This window comes from Eublepharis macularius, chromosome 1 (assembly GCF_028583425.1).
Source record: "Eublepharis macularius isolate TG4126 chromosome 1, MPM_Emac_v1.0, whole genome shotgun sequence".
Lineage (NCBI taxonomy): Eukaryota > Metazoa > Chordata > Lepidosauria > Squamata > Eublepharidae > Eublepharis > Eublepharis macularius.
In genome coordinates this window covers 46,502,442-46,525,612 of record NC_072790.1, presented here as the reverse complement: position 1 = coordinate 46,525,612, position 23,171 = coordinate 46,502,442, and the positions used below count along the sequence as shown (strand labels likewise).

The 23,171-nt window shown below is 39.7% G+C and overlaps 1 protein-coding gene across 1 annotated transcript in view; it reads right to left on the bottom strand.

Moving 5' to 3' along the window:
- Positions 1-23,171, bottom strand: part of NBAS (NBAS subunit of NRZ tethering complex) — a 235,639-nt gene that overhangs the window by 42,101 nt on the left and 170,367 nt on the right. The window contains exons 45-48 of the mRNA XM_054979414.1: positions 12,204-12,425; positions 11,305-11,507; positions 9,454-9,543; positions 1,745-1,940 (exon numbers count right to left, since the gene is read on the bottom strand). Coding sequence (XP_054835389.1) covers positions 1,745-1,940; positions 9,454-9,543; positions 11,305-11,507; positions 12,204-12,425 — 711 coding nt within the window. The remainder of the gene's footprint in view (positions 1-1,744; positions 1,941-9,453; positions 9,544-11,304; positions 11,508-12,203; positions 12,426-23,171) is intronic.

Genomic DNA, 23,171 nt, shown 5'->3' with positions numbered 1-23,171 from the left:
TCCATACAAACTATGCTCCAATAACATCTTGAGATTGAACCAGTCTAACTGTGAGTCTAAGTCCTGGCGGGTGCAAGCAATTTTATCTGCAACATGAATGGCAAAGGATGCATTACAAAGGAATCTCCGTGGGCTTTGGGGTGGGGGTTCAACATCTTCTGGGCTTCATGTAAAAGCTTCTTCAAAATCTAGAAAAGCTCCAACAGTCAGCATTGAGCAGGCGCAAGGGTGGCAAAAAAGTGGGCTGGCCTCGATGTCATCACTGCCACAGTGCAGACACTATGCAATTTTTCAGGTTTGGGTGCATGATGATATGATTTGAGGACAAAGGGAATTCGGATTGTGGACAATGCTTCCTGAGTTCTACCTTGTTTTACCACAATCCCCCCTGAAAAAAATCCCCCCCCCCAAATGCATGCACAGCACACACAAGAGGCTTCACTTTCTGAAGCAATCAAAGATGTGAAACGTGTCCTACTTCTGGCTCAGTTCTACTCTCCTTCACTTTTTCCATGAATGTTATCCCTCTCTGTGTACTTAACTCAGCAAACCAGAAAGATGCAGTCTAGTCATGTCCAAAATATGGCAACAAAAAAGTTTCCCATTATATATACCCAGACATATTAAGGTAAATAATATTCAGCTATACTGCTTTTTTTAATGCAAAATTGCATGCTTTGTCCTTTTAAGGAAATGTTAGTACTTCAGAGGCACATTTTTAATGCTCCAGTTAACCAGAAAATTATAGAACCTGAAGAGCTCAGATAAAACGTATCAAGGGAATTAAAAACAACACATCTCACCCTTAGTGTCATTACTTCACCCCTCGGGCCCCCTTCCCTGTTGCCGACTGGTTCCCCAGTGGAATGCCATCAGAATGTGAATTAGGATTTCTCACACCTTTGAAAAATGAGGACATCTGAATTTTTAATTTTGTTAACTAATCATTAGCGGACTGGAAATAGCTGCACTTCCAACTTTGAGATAGGTGGCCGTCTGCATAAAGCACATTTTTAATTTTGCACAAGCTGGCCTGTTTCCCAGCAAGTACGTTGATTTGTGGGACCTCTAACTTATAGCACCCAAAGCATAATTAAATATTAAGTCCCACTTTGATATATGCAAAGCCTGATGAAGAGGATTACTTAGATACACCAGGGTGGCTTTCACACACTTTCTGGTAATTGAACACTGCAATATCATTAAAATCATCTTTACACAATATAAATCCACATCCATCATTGGCATTACCTAGAGTCCCTTTAGGTATCAGGCGGGGCAAGTCCTATTAAAAAGGAATGCCAAGATGGGGCAAAAAGAGATGATAAAATAATTTTTTCTACAATGCTGCTTTTAAAAAAATGAGAGTTAATTAAAAGCACCTCCCTCGCCTATTCACATTACATGTAGGTGACAAGACAACACAAACATACAGTAATTAACTATAATGTCAGCGCCCTCCCCCTGCCCCCCAAATTTCTATTTAAACAAAGAAGTGCAGTTTTTAAAGTTTGACCTCAAAGGTTTCGGTATATGAAACGTTTTTATTTCCCTCTGGTGCAGTTTTCGTAGTAGAGCTTGTGGTGGCTAATAGCACCCTTGCCTTTTCAGGTTAATTCTGAAGGTTAAATATTTTCCATTGTTTACCGTTAAGCAGATTTGATGTCCTCCTTCTTTTCATCTTTTATTTCTGAGGTAGCAATCTCTTTGAAATCTTTCTAGAATCTTTCTGGATTTTGCTTACCAGAGTCTGAGGCCAGCAGGCTTTGAGTACAGCTTGAGTTCTGAAGAGCACAAGCAGCTTGCTGTCTTCGTCTCGAAGGTGAAAGGCTTGCTCCAAAATCTGCAGCACTTGAATGCGAGGCTTCACCGGCAAGGCATCATCCCCACAGAAAGGTCTCAGCCAGTCTAAGAGATCGTCGGAAGAAACTAGATTCTCCCTGTAATCAAATTGTTCAGGTTAAATGGGTTAAAAAGGGGATTTAATTTCATCTTGAAAAAGTTATTTCAACAGAACACCCAAGGGCTCTACAGATAAGGACCTAGTATGTCCTGTATTACATCCCACGTGGTGAAAAATGTCAAGTTATAGCTGACTTACAGTTATCCCTACTGGGGTTTTCAAGGCAAGAGACTAAAAGTGATTCCGCACACGTTGGATAATGCACTTCCAATCCTCTTTATAGATCATTTGGAACAGATTTTTTTGTGTGTGGAACAAAAAATCCATCTCAAACGATTGATAAAGTGCATTGAAAGTGCATTATCCAACGTGTGCGGAATCAGCCAATCCGAGGTAGTTTGCCATTGCCTGCCTCTACACAGTAAACCTGGTCTTCTTTGGAGGTCTCTCATCCAATTACTAACCAAGGCCAACCCTGCTTAGCTTCTGAGATCTGATAGCATCTTAAACTCATAAACAATAACCTTTGGTTTGTATCTATGTGTTACTATGCTGTGTCATGGGTGTCTTCCTCATCTGCTGTGAGTTTGATGCTTTTGGGAAGTGGGTTGTTTCCTCCTGCTTCTCTATAGCATTGTCATGCATTCGTGTGCCTCTGGGGAATTCCCCAGGTTTTCTCCAGTCCTTCTCATATCATCTGCTTTGTCCCAAAGGTTTTCAGAAAGATCACAGTAAAACCAGGAAGGCTGCTGTGTGTGAGAAAAAAAAATGGGATTTTCTAGCTCACGTGGCAGCCAACTTTCCCTTACTCTGTCTCCACTGCAGCAATTCCCTCCCCTACCACCAGAGAGGCCTCTCTTTTTTTTGTTTTTAAACGGTGCTCAAAAAATCATTATACCAAAATATTATTGTAACAATAGATGTAGCAGGTACTCTGAACCCCCCCCCCCCGTTTCCATTTTTTTTAGTAAAGTGTCTCTACCCCCTTTCCTTATGGAGAGATAAGGGAAAAGATATCTTTGCAAGAGAAGGGGCTAGTGACTTACTTTTTTGTAAAAATGAAAGCTAGGAATTCAGAGAACCTGCTAAACCTATTGATCCATATCAACAAGGAAATCCCTGAGAGCCATCAGAAAGTCATTTGGATCCATCTGGCTCTGAGGGCAGATCATTTTCATAGATCTCCCACTTCTGCAGAGTCATGGTAAGTCTAAGCCCAAGCAAATAGCGATCGGTCCATGACATTGGTATTTTCATGAATTCCTCCACCCACAGATTGCATTCCTCCCACCCAGAATCAAATACCAGATCTAGAGAGTGACCTGCACAGTGTGTAGGACCAGATAATACCTGAGACAGGCCCATGGTTGTCATGGAGGCCATAAAATCCTGAGCTGCTTGGCATGAATGTTGAAGTCCCCCAGGACAACCAGCCTAGGGGGTCCTCAACATCACATCTGTCAGCTCAGAGAGGGAGGCTGCTGGGTAGTGGGGTGGACAACACACAAACAGAATCCATATCCTGTCTCTCAATCTCAACATTAGGGACACATCTTCAAAACCAGTAGTGCCCTGGATGGGGTGCTATGCTAGGAGGACAGAGTCCTTATAGCAAACACCATCTCCCTGCCTGCCAGACCTATGCTAGCTTATCACCAAGTACCCGGGAGGGAGCCCTGTTTGGAAAGGTTGACCCGACCCCGCTCCTGTCCAAGTCTCAGTGATACATGCCATGTCAGCTTTCTCATCTGGAATGAAAACCTGGATGGCTGCTGTCTTTCCTGCGACTAATCTGGCATTTAGCAGCAGGACTTCGTAGCCTGATGGGTTGTTGATCCGGTTACGAACATCACTTTGGCTGGAAGAGCCTGAAAGTGCAACAGCTCATAAATGTCTGTTGCCCCTTCCCATTACCTGCCATACATACTTCTCCATTCCTCAATATTTTCCAGACATACAACCTGTGACAAGAACACTTGATAACATAAGTGAACAACCGTGAAGTTCTTGGACACGTATTTGTATTATCTATAGGATTTATAATCTTTTCATATTAAAAGAGAACATAATATATGCAGTTCTCACAGAAAAACAAACAAACTCCGGAATAGACAAGTTCCTGATAAGGTCTGTTGTGTGCTGTAGAAAGGGAGGTTTTGCTGCGCATCTGTGGACCACTCAAATTAAATATTCTTTTTAAAAAGAGATAACTGGTCTTTTTCATACATAAGAATGTATGAAAAAGTGTTCCAGTTCCTATGCATGCTTTTCATAAGAGAGATACTGATATGGTTAAATCTCAGATTGCAAGTAAGCTTCCCAAGGTCACCTTTTTCTGACTAATAGATTTATCTGGTTGGAATAGGTTGACCGCAAAACTCGTTGCAGATATCCCCTGGTTGTTAAATTATCAATTAAGATAATTTTTGAAAATCTTCCAATTTAGCACTGTTATTCCCAAGTCTGATCAAATGATTGAAAAGCAAATTGTTCCTTTCATGTTTTGGATAGTGGCTGTCCTACCTTAGGAGAGAATTTCCATCTATTGTCTATATGTAATACAAATTGAATGTTATCCTCCTAAAGAGTAATTCAGTTACAGAAGTCAATTAGTTCCGATTACCTTTCCACGGGAAAAAGACATCATCTATACAGTATCACAATCTGACATATGATATAAATAGGGACTTTTGGAGAAACACATAAATCGTTCCTCCAATTGACTCATATACCAGACGGGCAGGCTCTGGAGCCACAGATAACTCCAAGGACTTTAATCTGCAAAAGGAACTTGTTAGTAAATACAAAATTATTCTTTTGAGTCCTGAATTATAATTCTCGCCCCCCTCAAAGATTTGCTTCTTTGATAATACTTGTATCACTAGCCAGGCTACTTAACGCCAATTTTTCACGATGATCTAAATTAACCCATTTGGTTTAATATTATTTTCTAATTTTTCCAAATCATGAAGTAACTATTATATGGGGTGAAAAGGGGTGAGGTTAAGAGACCATTGTTGACTATAATCTTTGAAGTGTGCTTTAATCTAAGAGTTCTGATAAATTAAAAACTTCTTTTATATGGATCATATAAAAGATAATTCCCTGCCCAAGACATTCACTTTGTGCTCAAAGTTCTGTGTGATACATTATAAATTCAAGTCACCATCTCAACATGGATTGATGAAAGTGATTTTTTTTTTCACTGCATGCAAAATACATAGGGGCTTTTAAAGTATCCAGTCAAAACATTTCCCACTGCATCACCAGCATTTGGCCATGCCTTCTTTCATCTCAAAAACAATTTGTGACATGTTTCTGCTCTAAAAGGAGGCCATTGTTATTATATGGTAAAATATGTTAAATGGTCATATCCAGGGCTTTTTTTCAGCAGGAACGCAGTGGAACAGAGTTCCGGTACCTCTTGAAAATGGTCACATGGCCAGTGGCCCTGCCCCCTGATCTCCAGACAGAGGGGAGTTTAGATTGCCCTCCGTGCGCGGGGGGGGGGGCACCGGACATGTGACCATTTTCACCGAGGGCGATTTAAACTTTAAAAAACTCCCCCCTTGTTCCAGCTGACCCAAAGTGACGTCACTGTGCAGTCCTGAGTTCCACCACTGAGTTCCACCACATCTTTTCCCAGAAAAAAAGCCCTGGTCATATCTAAAGTTTTTATATAAAACAATTATAAACATTTGACATCATCACAGTGAAACGCAATGGGAGAAATCAGGCGAAATCCTCCCTGCACATACACAAACCAAAACTGATAAAAACCAAATAAAAATGTCCACCAACCATACTTCAAGCAAGCTCATAATACTTCTCATCCTAGCAAAATACATTAATTCCTCATACACACTCATACAGCAACATCTCTACAAGTCACATGGAAAGATACAGTGTGCATGTTTTCCATGTATACAAAACTTTCGTGCACAAATTCTGAGCAAAGTTCATCAATTATTTGTATGAATTCTTCCATAAAAAGCTTCCCAGAATACACAAGTGACAAGTTAGCACTCACCCCCCCCATTTTTTTAAAAAAAATTACATGCAATCTATGAACACTTCGAGATCAAACACACAAAGATCTGATCTGAATTCTCTGATCAGTAAGAAAAGATGCTAATATCCAGTTTCAATTTCTTCTTATAAGATTATTTTTAAAAATCTGTTACATCAATAGATGAAGATAAAAAGAAACAACCATAAAGAGATAATAATATTAATGACAGGATATTGCTTCTCCTATCAACTGACTGTTCAGAGTTAAAACAGGATTTTTAAAAAATGTTTTCAACGTTTCTCCTGTTTCATCACTACTGAAGACATACTCATAAAAGCTTCCCTTCTTCAGTGTTTGCTTCTGAAGCTCTGACTGAAATTCCTCTGTGCTGGCAAACTGTTCTGAGTCTCACTTATTTGCATGAGACAAGGATACTGATGCAATAGTTCTCTCTGATGTGGTCTCCTTCTCATCTAGAATAAATGAAATCTAAATGTTTGTCCTGCAACGGCTAATTACCACTGAACGTATCTTTATGTATAAGAACAAGCAGGCCATTTTTTTTGGTGTTCCCTCACTTACACTGCTGGTATATTTTATATGTTTATATTTTTATGTTTTATATCATGCTTTAAATTTATTATATATATTTGTATTTTAAAATGTGCTCCAGTGTTTGCTGTCTTGGGGACTCTGATTTGGGTAGAAAGGTGGCACAGAAATGTTTCAAATAAGTAAATGAAAAAAATACGTTGTGCAATAAGCAAAAAACTATGAAAAATGGTAATATCCAGAGCTTTTTTCCTACCGGAACACTCTGGAATGGTGTTCCGGAAGTTCTTAAAACTGCCCCCCAGGCTGTTTTGGGCCTGAAATGGGCCTGAAATGGCCAGGATCAGGCCCAAATCAGCCTGGAATGGGCTGCTGATGGGTAGGAGAATACTACCTCACCTGGCAGCGGCCCGATCCTGGCTGTTTTGGGCCCAAATTGGACCGAAATAAGCTGAAAATGACCGAAACGAGCCCAAAATGGCTAGGATCAGTCCCCAAACAGCCAGAATCGGGCCTCTGCTGGGTGAGGGAACATTCCCCTGCCTGGAAGTGGCCTGATCCTGGCTGTTTCAGGTCCAATCCCAGCCATTTGGGGCCCCAAATGGCCAGGATTGGTCCCAAAATGTCCAGGAACGCTCCCTCACCCAGAAGCAGTCTGATCCTGCCTGTTTCAGGCACACATATGGTACCACTGAGTTCCACCACCTCTTTTCTCAGAAAAAATCCCTCTATATAGTTTTTATATAAAGCATTATAACTTTTGACATCACCATAAAGTAAAAACAGCATTGGAGGCTGCGGTAAAGAAGGAGGGAAATCAGGCAAAAACTCTCCTTTCAGCATGGGCTGCATTCACGGTTCGTTGAGTCAAGCCTAATGAACCTTCGTTGTGATATTTATTTATTTATTCACATTATTTATAATCTACATTTCTCACTGAGACTCAAGGCAGATTACACAGTGCGAGTTAATACAGTCAATATTGAGGACATTTCAATAGACAATGTAATAAGGATTATAAATGCAAATTTGCAAAGATTAAAAACCAGTAAGAATCTAATACAGAGTTGAAGAAATGCTGAAACAGAGCATAAGCAATTCTAAGAATGATACATTAAACAACATAGAACTACCCAGCAGGATCATACCCAAAGCAGCAGATAGCACACAGTAGTGAAATCTATGTTCCCTATCCCCTCTACTGATGCACCCCTCTGAGACCACTTCTTACAGTACAGCCCTCCTATTTGAGTAAAAAAACCCTCTTGAATTATTCGGTTTTGCTTCACTTTGATCTGGATTTCAGCTTTGAAAAAAACTGGTCTGCTTTCTCAAAATCAAGGTGATTGATGAAGTTATTGTCAGAAGAGGTCTCTTAAAACTGAGGCTGCCTGCTGAATTGAGACCAAGTACAAATTCATGGTTTTTCTTTATCGTTCTACCTACTTTTAGCTTGGTCCTACAACTGACTAGGTAGGCAGCAATGTATTCTTTTCATAAAACGATACAAAGCATCTGCCAAAGCAGAGGCCATCCAAGCTATTTAATTTAGCTTAGGCTGAAGACTCAGTGTGATTCAGTACACAGCCTATGAGAAGAACCTTGTAATTGGAGGCAAAATAAAAACATCTTCGTCATTTTCTCACTATTTTTGTCCAAATAACTCACTATAAATGTGTAAGTAGTCCTCATATGTATTGATTATATTTCAAACTAAAGCAGAAAAATAAGAGAAGCTGCTCCAGATAGAATATGATTTATATTATAACTAATGTTGCTATACTGCTCGGGTGGGAAATGTACTCTCAGTTAGAAAACACCAGTACAACTTCTCTGGAAGAGCTGAAATAATATAAGGAGACAGTTTTCAGTTATCATTTTATGAAGACTTCATAATTTGTTTACTTTGCATTTCATGTCTCAGTGAACTGGTATTAAATCTAACCAGATTTTTTGGCCAAGTGAAATCAGACTTTTTAGCTCACTAACTTGACCACATTTTTGGATACAGACATCTATTGCTGCGGCCTACTGAAAGGCATCATTTTTGATGTAAGCATGGTGCTTTTCAGCCCTTGAAAAAACTAACAGTGTTACTAGAGCTCTTGTACAGTACAATATGTGCATTAATGTATATTCAAGTCATAACATTAAACCTTGGAGTGGATCAACTAATGGGTAATATGAAATAACTGAAGAAAGCCTAATAAAATATATTGTATGAAGACAATATATGAAGACTAGCTTCTGTATGAAGACAATATATGAAGACTAGCTACTGTATGAAGACAATATATGGAGACTAGCTACTGTAACCAATGGCCATGCTTAAGACTAGAGATGTGGAGACCTGGGGACAAGGGGAAGAAATATTTCTCTTGTTTTCTCCTGTGGAACTTTTAAAATTTTCTGACAGAAAAAAATGGGGGAAATTATGGAAGGCACTGGGAGTGGGTGGGGGGAGAAGTCCTATAAGGGGTTTTTTTTTTGCAGTTAGTGAAATGGTTTTTACACAAAGCTTTTACTGACTCAAAATGTATAAAGTATAAATATTCAACATAACCTTTAATTGTGAATAATCTTGGCAACAATAGTTTAGAAGATAAAGATTTTAGTGATGTCAGTTTTATGAAGCTTAAGTTGATATACAAATATGATGATAGTCCTACCTACTGTGATCACACAAGACCCTCTTTGCGTAATATACTACTTCTCTTAACTACAAACATGTGTTTTGTAATTTGAAATTATGTACTTTTAAATTCAGTAAATATGTCAATTAGTACAATTTTACACACATGTTATAAATGATGTATTTTATGTTGTTAAAGAAGAAAAATAAGCTAAAGCTTTTCAAGAAAATTAGATACTGCCTGTATTTCGATTTTTCATCAAATTTGTCTTTAAAAATCCCACAACTATGTCCCACTTATCCTGGTTTCAAAATTTCCAGAAGTTACACATTATATACCCAAAAGGCTCTTACCCATTCTCAGAACTTGTGTGGACAGCAGAAACAATGCCTTCTAATATCTGGAGAGGATCTTTTTTGAAAGAGAATTCGCCAGAGTCTCCACTGTTAATGCAACAACAACAAAACAAAAACAAGCTCATAAAATTTTCTTAAGAATAAATGTTTCAGAATGCTTATTGTATATTCTAACGGCCAAGTGGTCCAGATCTGTAGATATTTAAACCCAAGGACTGGGGCCATTTACAAAGATGTAAGATTTTTCTGCAAACTTGGGTGCTTCCTGAGCCTTGTAGAAAAATCAGAAAACAAAAAAAAGAAAAGAAAAAAAAGAATGGCGTTTAAAAAAGAAAACAAAACACAGGAGCTGTTGTTTGTGCATGTGCAGCAACAGCTTCTGTGATAGAACGCAGCTTCTGGCGTCTCTCCTGGCCTTGGGGGTAGGGGGAAGCTGATGCTATGGTGCTGAAGGTGCAGGCAAGCGGGCAGAGCCAGAGCTACCACTGATGGGGAGTGGGAAGGCACACAGGCCATGCTGAAGATGGGGGAAGGAGGCAGGTGGATGGGCTGCACCAATTATGTGGGGGGAGATGGGCAGGTTCCTGCAAAGCTGCAGGGCATTCAGCTGGGCTCCACCATGGGGGGATGGAACCCCTCACCCACGATTCTTGCAGGTCCCCTCCTGTGGGGATATAATTCTATGCTTTATGAAACAGTGAATCATTGCAAATTGCACATTTCACTACTTGAACTATATCTTTCGTCTTTCTTTCACGATAAGTTAAAAAAGGAACTGCGAAGCATAAATTCAGGAGCGTCCCCCACAAATTATCTCAAAGGAGAGGGGAAAGGGATAATTTGTAAATTGGCTTTTACTGTATTTACTTAAAGGAGAAACAGTTGCTTTTACCAGCATTAAGAACTTGAAGCTCATGATTATCTGATGCATCAAACACAAAATGAATGTCAACCTCTACCTAATATTAACTCATCTGCAAATCTTTGCAAGGTACTTGTGTGAAGTGGAAAATATTTCACTAATGAGGTGCGTCAAGATAGTTTATGATTCTTTGAAAGAAATGGAATGAACTACTCGCTCTTCTCACTCTCTCACATGCACAAGGTTGGAGATAGCATAACTGGTTTATTACAAGTTTAAAACAATGTTGTTGTGCTGCCATTTAAACAAACAAACCCACCTAAAGTGAGACACTCAGAAATCCTAGCAGTGAAAAACGAGCAGAGCTAGTTAATTAAATAGAAAAGGACTCCTTGTAATTTTAGTTACACTCCAGTAAAACATGAATCTAATGAAGTTGTCACAAGGAATGTTTACACATGAAGACAATACTTTAAATTTCAGGGTGGATGGTTTCGAAGGGATGAATAGTTAGCATTAAGTAACATTAGATCTGCGCAGGCCCTTAATAAAATTAGGAATTATTAGGAAAGAGACTGAAAATAATACAGCCAGTATCTTGGCCAGTGTTATAACACTTTCATATAAATCCACAACTGAATACAGTTGAAGGTCTGGACACTGACTCGCTCCACCTCAGGACTGATACAATAGAACTGAAAAAGGGTACAGAACAGAAGGACCATCAAAGTGATCTACCAGTTGGAGAATCTTCCCAATGAGCCATGCAAATGGATTTGTGCTTTTAAGTTTAGGATTTTGTGCATAATGTACACAAAGTTAAGCATTTTTTTCTCCCTCTAAATAGATAAATAAATGCTAGCTTACATTTTTCAAAGCTTGTGACAAAAGGCAGCTTAGACTTAGATGGGCATAATTTTAAAATGCATATACCTAAATTTAACATGAATAATACTTCTTAGCTTAAAATGTGTAATTTAACTCACCTTAAAGCATCTACAACTTTAATTACAGCTTTTTGTACTATATCCCTAGAAGAAAGTCCTAAATCTCCAACAGCAACTTCCAGCAACTTCTGTAGCATATTCAAGGGCTGGCCATCTATACACATAGTTATAGCTTGCTCGTGGATCTTCTCCTTTTCTGATCGAGAGAGATCATACAGGCGTCCATATTCCTGCAGTATACTCTGCATGAAGAAATATTTTAAATGCACATGGTACAACTCAATCCTCCTCCTCGATATGTGTAGCGAATATGTCAATATTGGTGAAAGGTCAAATTTCCTTGCTAATTGAGAAACACACATGGAATTATTGTCCTGAAGATATGCAAACAAGCAAAGCTTTATACTGTACACTAATAAATTATGGGAGAATCTATTATTTTTGCCAATGTACAAAGCAATTTGAGGGACTAATCAAGGACGGCTGGTAAGTCATAATGCTTATTCAGGAATATTCATGAATGCATATGTATTCATACTTAAAACAGAAAGAGAGGAATACTTAATAAGCTGGCTTTACTACAAGACACCCAGAAATGGCATTCGTTTTATATCTAGGATTTTGCAGTCTCTTGTAACTCCCTAAAAGTTGATCTTGAGAATCAAAAGAACGTGGGATCCAGTTTATGGGGATGAAGCTCCTGAGGAATAGATGCAGAAATTGCTGCGTCCCACGTTGCGTCAGTAGAAGAATCTATTGTTCATATGCAGGCATCTTTACATCCATCAACATTAATAAGACGAATGGAGTGACAAAGAACTTTAAAATACCCAGATTGAATCATTCCAAATTATTTTTTAAGATGAAAAATGCATTTGTCACTGCTACAGAATCATACGTCCAGCCTTTCATTGCTTAGGCTATTATTTCTCATTTACCTGGTCACTGTTTTTCAAGAAAGAAATAAAACTGTGGCTAAGTGTTTCCAGATGTGCAAATGACTGCTGCAGATGAGTCAGAGCATCTTCATAAGCGAGGCGCCTGCCAGCTACTCCTTCTGCATCGTCTCCCTCCAAGGACTTTTTTTGGGCTTTCTCAGCAATATGTTTCACAGACTTGATAGCCTTCTTAGTCATCTCTACCCGGGCGTCAACTGACAGCTGCAGAAAGATAACACACACTTTGTCATCTATTGCCATTGTCATTTGCAACACAAGGGGTGCCTGGATGCTCCAACCATAAACAAGGAGTAAGATTAACTAAGCAATGGATAAACACTGGTAAAGGGATGTTCTTTACATGGAAAGACAAAGTTCCTTTCAAACTGCAATCCCACAATATGCTCAATTGTTCATGTCTACATTTTCTTGACTGATTTCATTAGCAAACTTTAAAGGTTCTTCCTTTCTTTTTTTAAAACAACAACAAAAAACAAAAACCCACCCTTCCTTCTAATGCATGCCAGTCTGTAGCAATTTTGAAGTATAACTTTGTACTCTTCAAATGGTCTGACAAATTCTTTTGAAGTAACCAGCGGGAAGAAACTCTTACTGGAAGGGTATTTTGATTCATGTTAACCTACTGTTCAAAAAGGGTGACAAATATACAGAGAAACAATAGGAGGCTTTCATATTTACATTTCCCCCCCTAACAAATCCATCACAAAAGCACACACTGGTTTCCGACCAAATACACACTGTGACTTTCATTATGTTCCTCTGATTGGAAGCTGAGGATTCTTCCAACACACAGTTTCTCATCCAAAAAATGAATTGCACTGGACCACAAACTGACTTCCATCCATTTTGACTACTGAAAGGACAGAAGTTTCAAGGGGGAATATATATATATATATATGTATGTATGTATGTATGTATGTAAAGGTGCCAATGAAAAATGGAAACATTTTTCAGCCCTGCTTTTGAATGCTAAATCACCCCCAACAGTGAAGAACAAGCTACTATGAATATATCTTCCAGTGGGGCACATTAAATTCATTGACAATGTGACACCTTGCCTGAAGGAAGACAAATGCGTTTTTCATTGATTAAACTTATCCTCCACCAAAGTTTTGTATTTCTGAATTACCAAATTACATGAGGAGTTCTATTTTGCACATTTCCTTGGGAAGTTTTCATCTTTTACATATTATTTTAGAATTTGAAGCGCTGTAAGGCATTTCCTATCCTACACAACTAACTTTCATTAAATTGAGCCATTCTGAACACTACTTCTAAAACATAGGCTTTGGGAAACATATGAGAGCAATAAAAATTGAAACGTAGAACATTTTTTCATGTGCTGAGAGGCACATGCAACAATGGGTCGAAATGATGCCACTGTAATCTAGCCTAAACAGAAAAATCCTAAACAGCTTTTAAATAAGTTCCCTAAATGTGGAGTAACCACTAGAGGTTTTTTTCTGCCATCAAGTCACAGCCAACTTATGGTGACCCCACAGTTTTTTCAAGGAAAGAGACACTCAGAGGTGGTTTGCCACTGCTTGCCTCTGTGTAGCAACCCTAGACTTTCTTTGTAGTCTCCTATCTAAGTACTAAGCAGGATTGAACCATCTTAGCTTATGAGATCTGACAAGATTGGGTTAGCCTGGGCTATCCAAGTCAGGGCAACTGCAGGAACTCTGGGTTAAGCCATTGGCTGGAGGCCCAATTTGTAAATCTGAGTCTTTTTGCAGCATGTGTGTGGCTGGTTTTCTAGAGGATAGAAGCTACTCTGCTACTATGGATGCTCATTGTTCTATTGAGTCACCAGCTTTGCCATCAGGTGCAGGGGCCTCATATCATGGTGGAGCTGGGGACCTGTTCTGGAAGCGGGATGAACACCCCCTTCGACTGCTTTGACAGGAGGGGAAACCAAATCCACCTGGGCCAAAAAGGGGCTATAAGAATGCAGAAGGCCTGATCTGCCCTCAACTTTGAAATAACTCTTGATAGGATAGGAATGGGAGGGAAAGCATAGAACAGACTCCCATGCCATCGGATCTGGAAGCCGACTGCAAAGTAGTCTGGTTGGATGCTGCTAGGAACAAAAGATGGCGCTTTATGTTGAGGTGGGAGACAGACAAGTCCACACAGAGAAACGAGACTTGTGCACCGGAGTGTGTTTCCTTTCTTTCATTTTTATTATTAATTTCCAAAAGGATTGTTTCTTGATCAGGTTGTTTCATACGGTTTTGTTTCATTATTGGTTTTTTTTGTGTTGCTTCATTTTCATAATTGTATTTTGTTATTATTTCCCATTGGTTTCAATGGATGTACCTCCCACCCTCCTTGGATCTTTTTACCTTCCTGGTTTTCTATCTGAACTGGACAAAACTTATGGGGATTGCAGTACTCCATTAAGACACTGCCAAATATCAGACAGATAGAATAAAAAGGACTCCCTTTCTGAGGCAACGAAAGATGCTCATGTTTAACATTAATGGACGTAGATCCAGAGGAGTTAGCTGTGTTAGTCTATAGTTGTAAAATAGCAAAGAGTCTGGGTAGCACCTTTAAGACTAACCAACTTTATTGTAGCATAAGCTTTCGAGAACTACAACTCTCTTCATCAGATAAATCTGACAAAGAGAGCTGTAGTTCTTGAAAGCTTGTTACAATAAAGTTGGTTAGTCTTAAAGGCGTTACCGGACTCTTTAAAGTTTATGGAAGGATTGGAAATTGGAATACATAAAGCAGGTTAAGAAATTGGCACTGCAGCCACTTAGCTTGAGCTTGCAGGCGGGACTTCCAGTGCCAAGTAGACTGCTACTACGGTTGGCTGCTGCTGCTTTTTCAAAATCCCCCTTCCCCTCCCTCTCCTAGATCTGCCCCCACGATGCTGCACATTCTTCCCATCATAGCCAGAATATCCCGCCAGTCATGACGCACAGTGTTTGTGCACAGATGTCAGATAAGATATTGTAATATGTGTATGGAATGCATGTAATTTCATTACTGGACTGTGCATGATAAAATAAACAGAAGTGGCATTAGATTACACAGGCATAAAACACAGACTGAGTTACACAAAGCAGACAAATCCCGAATTTATACCCTTATCAAGAAAACACAGCAGAGAGGAGACAGGTCAGGGAAAAATGAAAGTTGCTCAAAAGAAAATGGTGGGTTTTTTTTTCATAACAGGCTATTTAGACATTTTCATATTAATTGCTATAATTATGAAACACCCCATTTTTGTAATTACTGTAATTAATATTGTAATTACTGGAATTAATAACAAAAGAAATGCACAGGTCTATGGGAAACCCCAAGCGGTGAAATATAGGGTGTATAAATAAATCCTCGAGGGCCCGTTCACGGGACAGATCTGCTGAGGACATCCGCAACTGTGCTGGATCGTCCTGCAATATGTATGGCTACCAGGGAAATGTAGTATACGCTCACTGAATGTCAGATGCATGAAGATTCTTTTTTTTTGAAAAAAATTTATTAGGTGAGAATATTAATACATACAACTTTCAAATAACATCTCAATATCATTTTCCCCCACCCTTTTCCTCCCCCCTTTTTCAGGACTTCCAACAGCTTTCCAACCCTATATCTTAATCTATTCCTAATCTATCCCCTTTTTCTATAACTCATTATATCGTGTTTACATTCTGCTTTGTTAAGCTAAGCTCTATCTGTTAGCTTCATATCTATTACTATTAACTTAAAATCTGTTATCTATTAGTATCTGTTAACTTCAGATATATTTAAATTTAAGCTAACAATTAAATAAAATATCTACTTTATTAATTTTACCAATATCTATTAACTCCAAATCACTTAAATTTAAGCTAACAATTAGCTAATACTCCATATGGTAAAGATTCCATCTCTTCCAATAAAAAGAAACCCATTCTAATAATTTTTGAATTGCCATAGTTCCCCTTTCACGTCCCACTTCTTTTCTAAATATGTTTTCAGTCTTCCCCAATCACTAAAGAATTCTGCCAGATTCTGATCTCTCAGCTTTGTCATTTTATCCATTTCTGCCATGTACAGCAATTTATATATCCAGTCTTCAATAGTTGGTATTTTTTTCACCTTCCATTTCTGCACATATAAAAGTCTTGCTGCCGTCGTCATGTAGAATAGTAATGTTCTGTATTGCATAGGAACATCTTCCATACTTACATTCAGTAACAATAGCTCTGGGTTCTTCTTTATTTGGGTCTGCAAAATCTCATTTATTACTTCTAAAATATCTCCCCAGTACTGTCTAGCTACTTCACACGTCCACCACATATGATACAATGATCCTTCATGCTTTTTACATTTCCAGCATTTATCTGACATATTTGCATTTCCAAGCGCAATTTTCTTAGGCGTTAAATACCATCTATAAATCATCTTATAGACATTCTCTTTAATACTGGTACAAGTTGAAATCTTCAATGTAGTTTTCCATAAATATTCCCATGTCTCCATTGTTATTTCTTTGTGACAGTTAATTGCCCACTTCACCATCTGTACTTTGACTGTCTCATCCTCTGTATACCACTTCAAAAGTATTTTATAAATTTTAGATATCTTCTTTTTACTTTCTTGTAGTATAGTCTCTTCCAACTCTGAGTTTTTCCATTTGATTAATTTTTTGAACAATCCGAGTTGTAAAGGTCTCTAATCTGTCTATATTGGAACCATCCATAACAGGAGGATAACTCTTCCTCCATTTTGATTCTTATCGTTTTTTGTTCTATAATCAATATCTCTTTATATGGTAAACATTGTTCTTCATTATAGATAGCTCTCGGATCGTTCAAACGGTACCACCCAAGAGGGGATACTTTCACCCAGATATTTTTTAATATTTTTTCCAGACCGTGAAGAGGCTCCTTCTAATATAATGGTGCAAAAACATAGTCAGCTTTTATTTTATCCTGCCACAAATAGGCATGCCATCCAAACAACTTCTTTTTTTTTTTAATAATATTTTTATTTTTTATTAACTACATTAACTAACAATACAAAGGGAAGAAAGGGAACAAGGGGAGGAAGGAAAAAAAAACACAACAACTACAACATGTAACAACTATGCTACACAAAATGTTTTCCCTTCATACTGCCATTATTCAAAAGTTAAAGCTTTATGTTATATTGATGGAGTGGTTGACCTTACTAAATGCAAATTACAATTTAAATTCGAATTAAATTTTCCTTCCTCTCCTGGGTCCCGGACGCAATTCTCTCTGAGCAACTGCAGCCGCAGTGCTCGTTTCCTCCCCCCCCCCTCAGACTTCTCCTTTTCGTCTTGCTTGGTGCACTGAAATTCCGGATTTTTATCCTCAAAATCCCTTAGTTGATCTTCTGATAATATCTTGAAAGCTTGATCTTTGTGACTGAACCAGATTCCTTCCGGAAATAACCATTTGTACTTTATTCCACATTCTCTCAGAAGAGCTGCGAACTTTTTATACTTAAAACATCTTTTCCGAACTAGAAATGGGACGTCTTTCAATATCTTAACTTTATTACCCCAAAAGTCCAAATCTGCATTGTATGAATTATATAGGATAGTGTCCCGGATCCTCTTAGATGAAAAATCAATGATGATCTCGCGAGGCAGCTGACGCTTCATTGCATATTTTGAAGTAGCCCGACGGGCTTCCAAAATGGCGCTTTTTACTTCTTCTTTAGTTGCCCTCGCGGGTGTCGCCAGTAGTTCCGAGACCAGACCCCGTAAATCCTCATTTTCCTCCTCTTTCACATTCTGGAGGCGCAAAATTGTCTGTGTTCGTTCCACTTGTAGCCCGATCAGCTGGTTCTCCACCAGCTTAAGCTCTTTATTCGTAGCCTTCACGAGTGACGCACTTTCCCGAGCAGACTTCTCTGCCCCCCCCGCTGCTTCCTTAATGGTTTTCACTTCGCTCTCAATTAAGCCCACCCTTTGATCTGTTTCGTTCAGCTTGTCAACAAAGGGTTTTATGGCTTCACCAACCGCCCTCCGCACTACTTCCTCCAACGACTCTCCCTTCAGGGCAGCCGAAACTGACTTGCCCAGAGCGGGACTTTTGTTTTTTTGTTGCCATTTTAGGGGGGGGGGGGACCGCCAACCAGATTCTGAAACTCAGCGAAGGGGAAGAACGAGCCTTCTTAGCTTCAGATCCCACCACTCCTTCGCGTGCGCTTGTAGTAACAGAAGGGATTCGCTTACTTGCAGGCTTTTGCCTAATTCTGCTCTTTGCCGTTTTCCATGGCCCGGCAGCACTCGAGGCGCCGCGCACGTCTGCCGGCCTCCGTAGGGACAAACGGGCAATTAACCCCCCGCATTGATTCCGGGGGGCTCTTCCCGCAGCGTCCCGGACCCAGCCTCCCTCACTGGGAGTTTTGGGGGCTAATCTTCGCAGATCAGCCGCCTGGACAGGGTGCTCGGGCGCTTCCTCTCGGACCTGCGAAGAGTAGCGTCCGACATGGCTGAGAAAACGAAACCGAATCTCCATCCAAACAACTTCTTATAACCTTCCAATGTTAAGAGTTTGCGGTCTTTCAGTGACATCCATTCTTTTAGCCAAACCAAACATATTGCTTCATGATATAATCTAAGATTCGGCAACTGCAGTCCACCTCTTTCTTTAGCATCACACAGAACTTTCATTTTTACTTAAGGTTTCTTGCCTGCCCACACAAAGTCAGAGATCTTCCTCTGCCATTTTTCAAATTGTTTGGTATCTCTAATAATTGGAATTGTTTGTAATAGGAACATAATCCGTGGTAACACATTCATCTTAACTGCCGCTATTCTTCCCAGCCATGACAGATTTAATTTATTCCATTTAATCAAGTCTCTATCAATCTGTTGCCATAGCTTTTCATAGTTGTTCTTAAATAAATCAATATTTTTCGCAGTTATCTCAATTCCAAGATATTTAACTTTATGTGTTACTTCACAATCAATAAGTTCCATTAACTCTTGTTGCTTTTGTTTAGTCATATTTTTGCATAGTATCTTTGATTTCTTCTTATTAACATAAAATCCAGCCAGATCTCCAAACTCTTTTATCTTATCAAGCAACTTCGGCATGTTTTGTATTGGATCTTCCACTATAACCATCGCATCATCCGCAAAAGCTCTAACCTTGTAGGTAAATTCTTTAATCTTTATGCCTCTTATAGTATCATCTTCTCGTATTCGAATCAATAGCAGTTCTAAAATCAAAATGAACAACAATGCAGATAATGGGCACCCCTGTCTTGTACCCTTTCTTATTTCCAATTTTTTTGTTAAATCGTCATTTACTACAATTGCCGCACATTGGTCTCTGTATATTGCTTTTACTACTTGAATAAAATCTTTTCCCATTTGCAGCCTCTCCATTGTGGCAAACATAAATTTCCAGTTCAAATTGTCAAAAGCTTTTTCTGCATCCACAAAGAAGAAACCAACTTCCTTTTCACAATGTTTATCGTAGTATTCTATAGCATTTACTACAGTTCTCAAATTGTCTCTAATTTGCCTGTTTGGAAGGAACCCTGCCTGCTCTTCTGCAATAAACTCAACTAACCAGTCCTTTAATCTCTCCGCCAAAATTTTTGCAAAAATTTTGTAATCATTATTTAACAATGAAATAGGACGATAGTTCTTGACATTGCTTAAATCTTGATTTTCTTTTGGTATCAATGATATGTTGGCCTCATTCCAAGACTCTGGTATCTTTTGTCCTTTTAAAATTTCATTCATTACCACTTTCAAAAAAGGTGCCAGTTCATTTTCCAATAATTTGTAGAACCTAGCCGTAATTCCATCTGGGCCTGGTGCCTTCCCTAACTTAGTTGTCCGAATAGCCTCTTTTATTTCCATCTCTGTCATTTCTGCATTCAGCTTTTCCTTCCATTTTTCTGATAATATTGGTAAATTGATCTTGTTCAAATATTGATCAATAGTGTCCAGATTCACTTATTTTCTTTGATAGTTTTGCATAATACTTTAAAAAAGCTCTACTAATAGCCAATTGATCTGTTAACGTCTTACCATCTTCTTGAATCTTAGTTATTACTTTTTTCTCCCTTTTCTTTTTCAGCTGCCACGCTAAATATTTCCCAGGTTTATTCGCGCCTTCAAATGACTTTTGATTCAGTTTTTTCAGTTCCCACTCTAATTCTTTATTATTATGCATGCATCTGCGTAATAATAAAGATGCATGAAGATTCTGAAGTGAGATCTAAGGGCCTTCGTTTTTCTTATCTATAAGGAAATAATTTGAGTAAAATCTTCTAGAAATTTCTGCCTGAGGAGCCAGTTGTATGGCCCTCTTAAGGAGGAGCTAGGATATCTCCTTCTCTAAAACTGTTGAGGAAACAAGAGAACACTACATCAAAAAAGAGAACAATTCACAGGGAAAACCCCAAATGGTAACAACATGAATTCAAAATAATGAATTCCCTCTTCATGATGGAAAGAATCCATGAGTCACCCATGAGTTCTGACTAACGTCCTGCCAGGCCTTAAGACGTGCTGCTAGTCTGTTTAAGAAAGAGGGGGCGTCCTCCAGTCCGAACTACATCAAACTAAGAGCCAATTTGGTGTAGTGATTAAGAGCACGGAACTCTAATCTGGAGAGCTAGGTTTGATTCCCCACTCCTCCACTTGAAGCCAGCTGGGTGACCTTGGGCTAGTCACAGTTCTCTGGAGCTCTCTCAGCCCCCCCCCTCACAGGGTGTTTTGTTGTGGGGATAATAATGACATACTTTGTAAACCATTCTGAGTGGGCATTAAGTTGCCCTGAAGGGCGGTATATAAATCAAATATTATTATTATTATTATTATTATTATTATCGGGAGGACTTGTCCTTGTGAGACTGAGCCACAGAGGCTTGAGACAGCTGCTTGCCCCTCCACTTGCCTTGAGCCTGTACACACTTTTGCTGTGAGTTATATAGTGGGCTATAAGCAGAGTGTTGATGCCTTGGTTGATATATATGGTCACTGGTGTTGATATCCATGCCTAGAAAAATACCTAGTCTTATAAGCTGTTGTTGGTTGGGCAGTTAACCCCACTGATCTAATTCTTGTGTATCTTATCAATAGATTCATGTCTCTGTACTGAACAGCTCCTTGCCTTCAAAGGGGAGGTCCCCCAGCATAGCACTAGACTCACGTGGGAGCACTGAGGACCGAAGCCAAGAGTGCTTCTGAAGACAATAGCAGAGGCCATGGATTGACCAATAGAAGAAGGATGTGTAAACACGAACTCACATCCTTCTTCTCTGACTCTATACGTATTCTCCTCTTTGTACACAGGGGGCGCAGAAGGCGACTTCATCCAGATGTCAGAAGTGATGTCCAAAAGACCAGAAAGCACAGGAAAAGCCACTTGCCTAGAGGTGCTATTATATAGGACCTTCAGGATCTGATGGATTCAGATGGGAACAGATGACATCTAGCCATCCTACTCAGTAGAGACGCAGTAGAGACGGAGATCTTCAGATGGAAAAACTGGCATCTGTTCTCCCACTGTGTTGTCTGGGGATGGAGCTGAGGCAGTACTGGAACTAAATTGTGATGGCAGTGTAACTCCTTCAGAGTTTGAAGACATTTCATGCCTTGGATTGGATGGTTGTTCTGCCCTAGACATCAACAAGCCAGGTAACAGCTTGGATTTTAAGGGTGGTGCGTCGGACCCAATTGCTACATCAGGTACATGAATGATTGTGGGTCTGAACCTTCCCACTGAGGGCAAAACATCAGGAAAATATCCTGAGGGGATCCCTGCTCCATTGCCAATCTATTCCCAATGTGCTTGTTGGTGCTGAGAAGAAAGGGGATGTACCTAGGTCAAGCCACCCACTGATGATGGTTTACTGGCCACTACCTTTGTAGATGGCAAGGTGGTGTGAAGCAGGTAAATGTGCTCCACCTTGGAATCTTGTCAGATCCACGTCAGTAAGGAGGCAATGGATGCCCAGATGTCCTTAGATAAATGTTTAGATATTCCCTTTGCTTTTTAAAGTAGCAGTTCAGAAGCACTTCAGAGAACCAACACTGATCTCAGCTCCAAAGGAGGTGCCGAATCCGAAGACAGAACCAATGGCCTGGACACATTTGATGTACACGGACCCTTTTCTCTAGTTCAGTTAAATGCTTTGTAGGCTGTGACTCTGGAACATTAAAGTCCTTTCCCCAGAGGGTTGTCTTAAGCTTGATAGCCCTCTCATGCCAAGCCATGAATATGAATAGTAGACATGTGCCACAGGTCCCCACATTGCAGCTCTCTCCCAACCAGTGAGGCACGAGTTGTGGTTGTCTGATTGCACCATTTTGGTACTGCACTCAGTACACTTTTTGAATAGAGCCATCAGGAGATAAAAATAATTTTACCAACAAGAAACATTACGTTGAAGTGAAAAAACACGGAAAGCACTAACGACAATCCTACCTCCATAATGGTGAAGAAAGGACTGAGGGAGGAGGGCTCTTCCCTCCTCCACCGTGTGCCAGTTGGGGCAAGAAAATGCTGGCTCATGCCAAGGGGAAGGGGAGCACCCCATGTGGCTGGTTTGTTCATGCACAGTCCCATGTGGGATTGCACAGAAGCCACAATATTGCCCATTTTGAAACAGCTACACTGGCTGCTGGTTTGCTTCTAAGTTGTTCAAGGTGTTGGTTATGACCTTGAAAGCCCTTTCACAGCACTGGGCCCACATATCTAAAGGACTATCCCCTCACAAATATTCCCGTGTGCTAGCTGTAGTCTTCAGGCTGCTGCCTTATGGCTGTTTCCTCATTTAGGGTAGACTGTCTGGCAACAACCAGAGTCATTTCCATCATGGCTCCCTCTCTGTGGGATGGGCTCTCGGAAGAGGGGAGGGGAGCCATCTCTTTAGAGATCTTCAGGAGGCTCTCCAAGTCCTGCCTACTTGCCAGGGCTTCTGATGGGGTGTGAACAGTAGGCAACTTGGGAG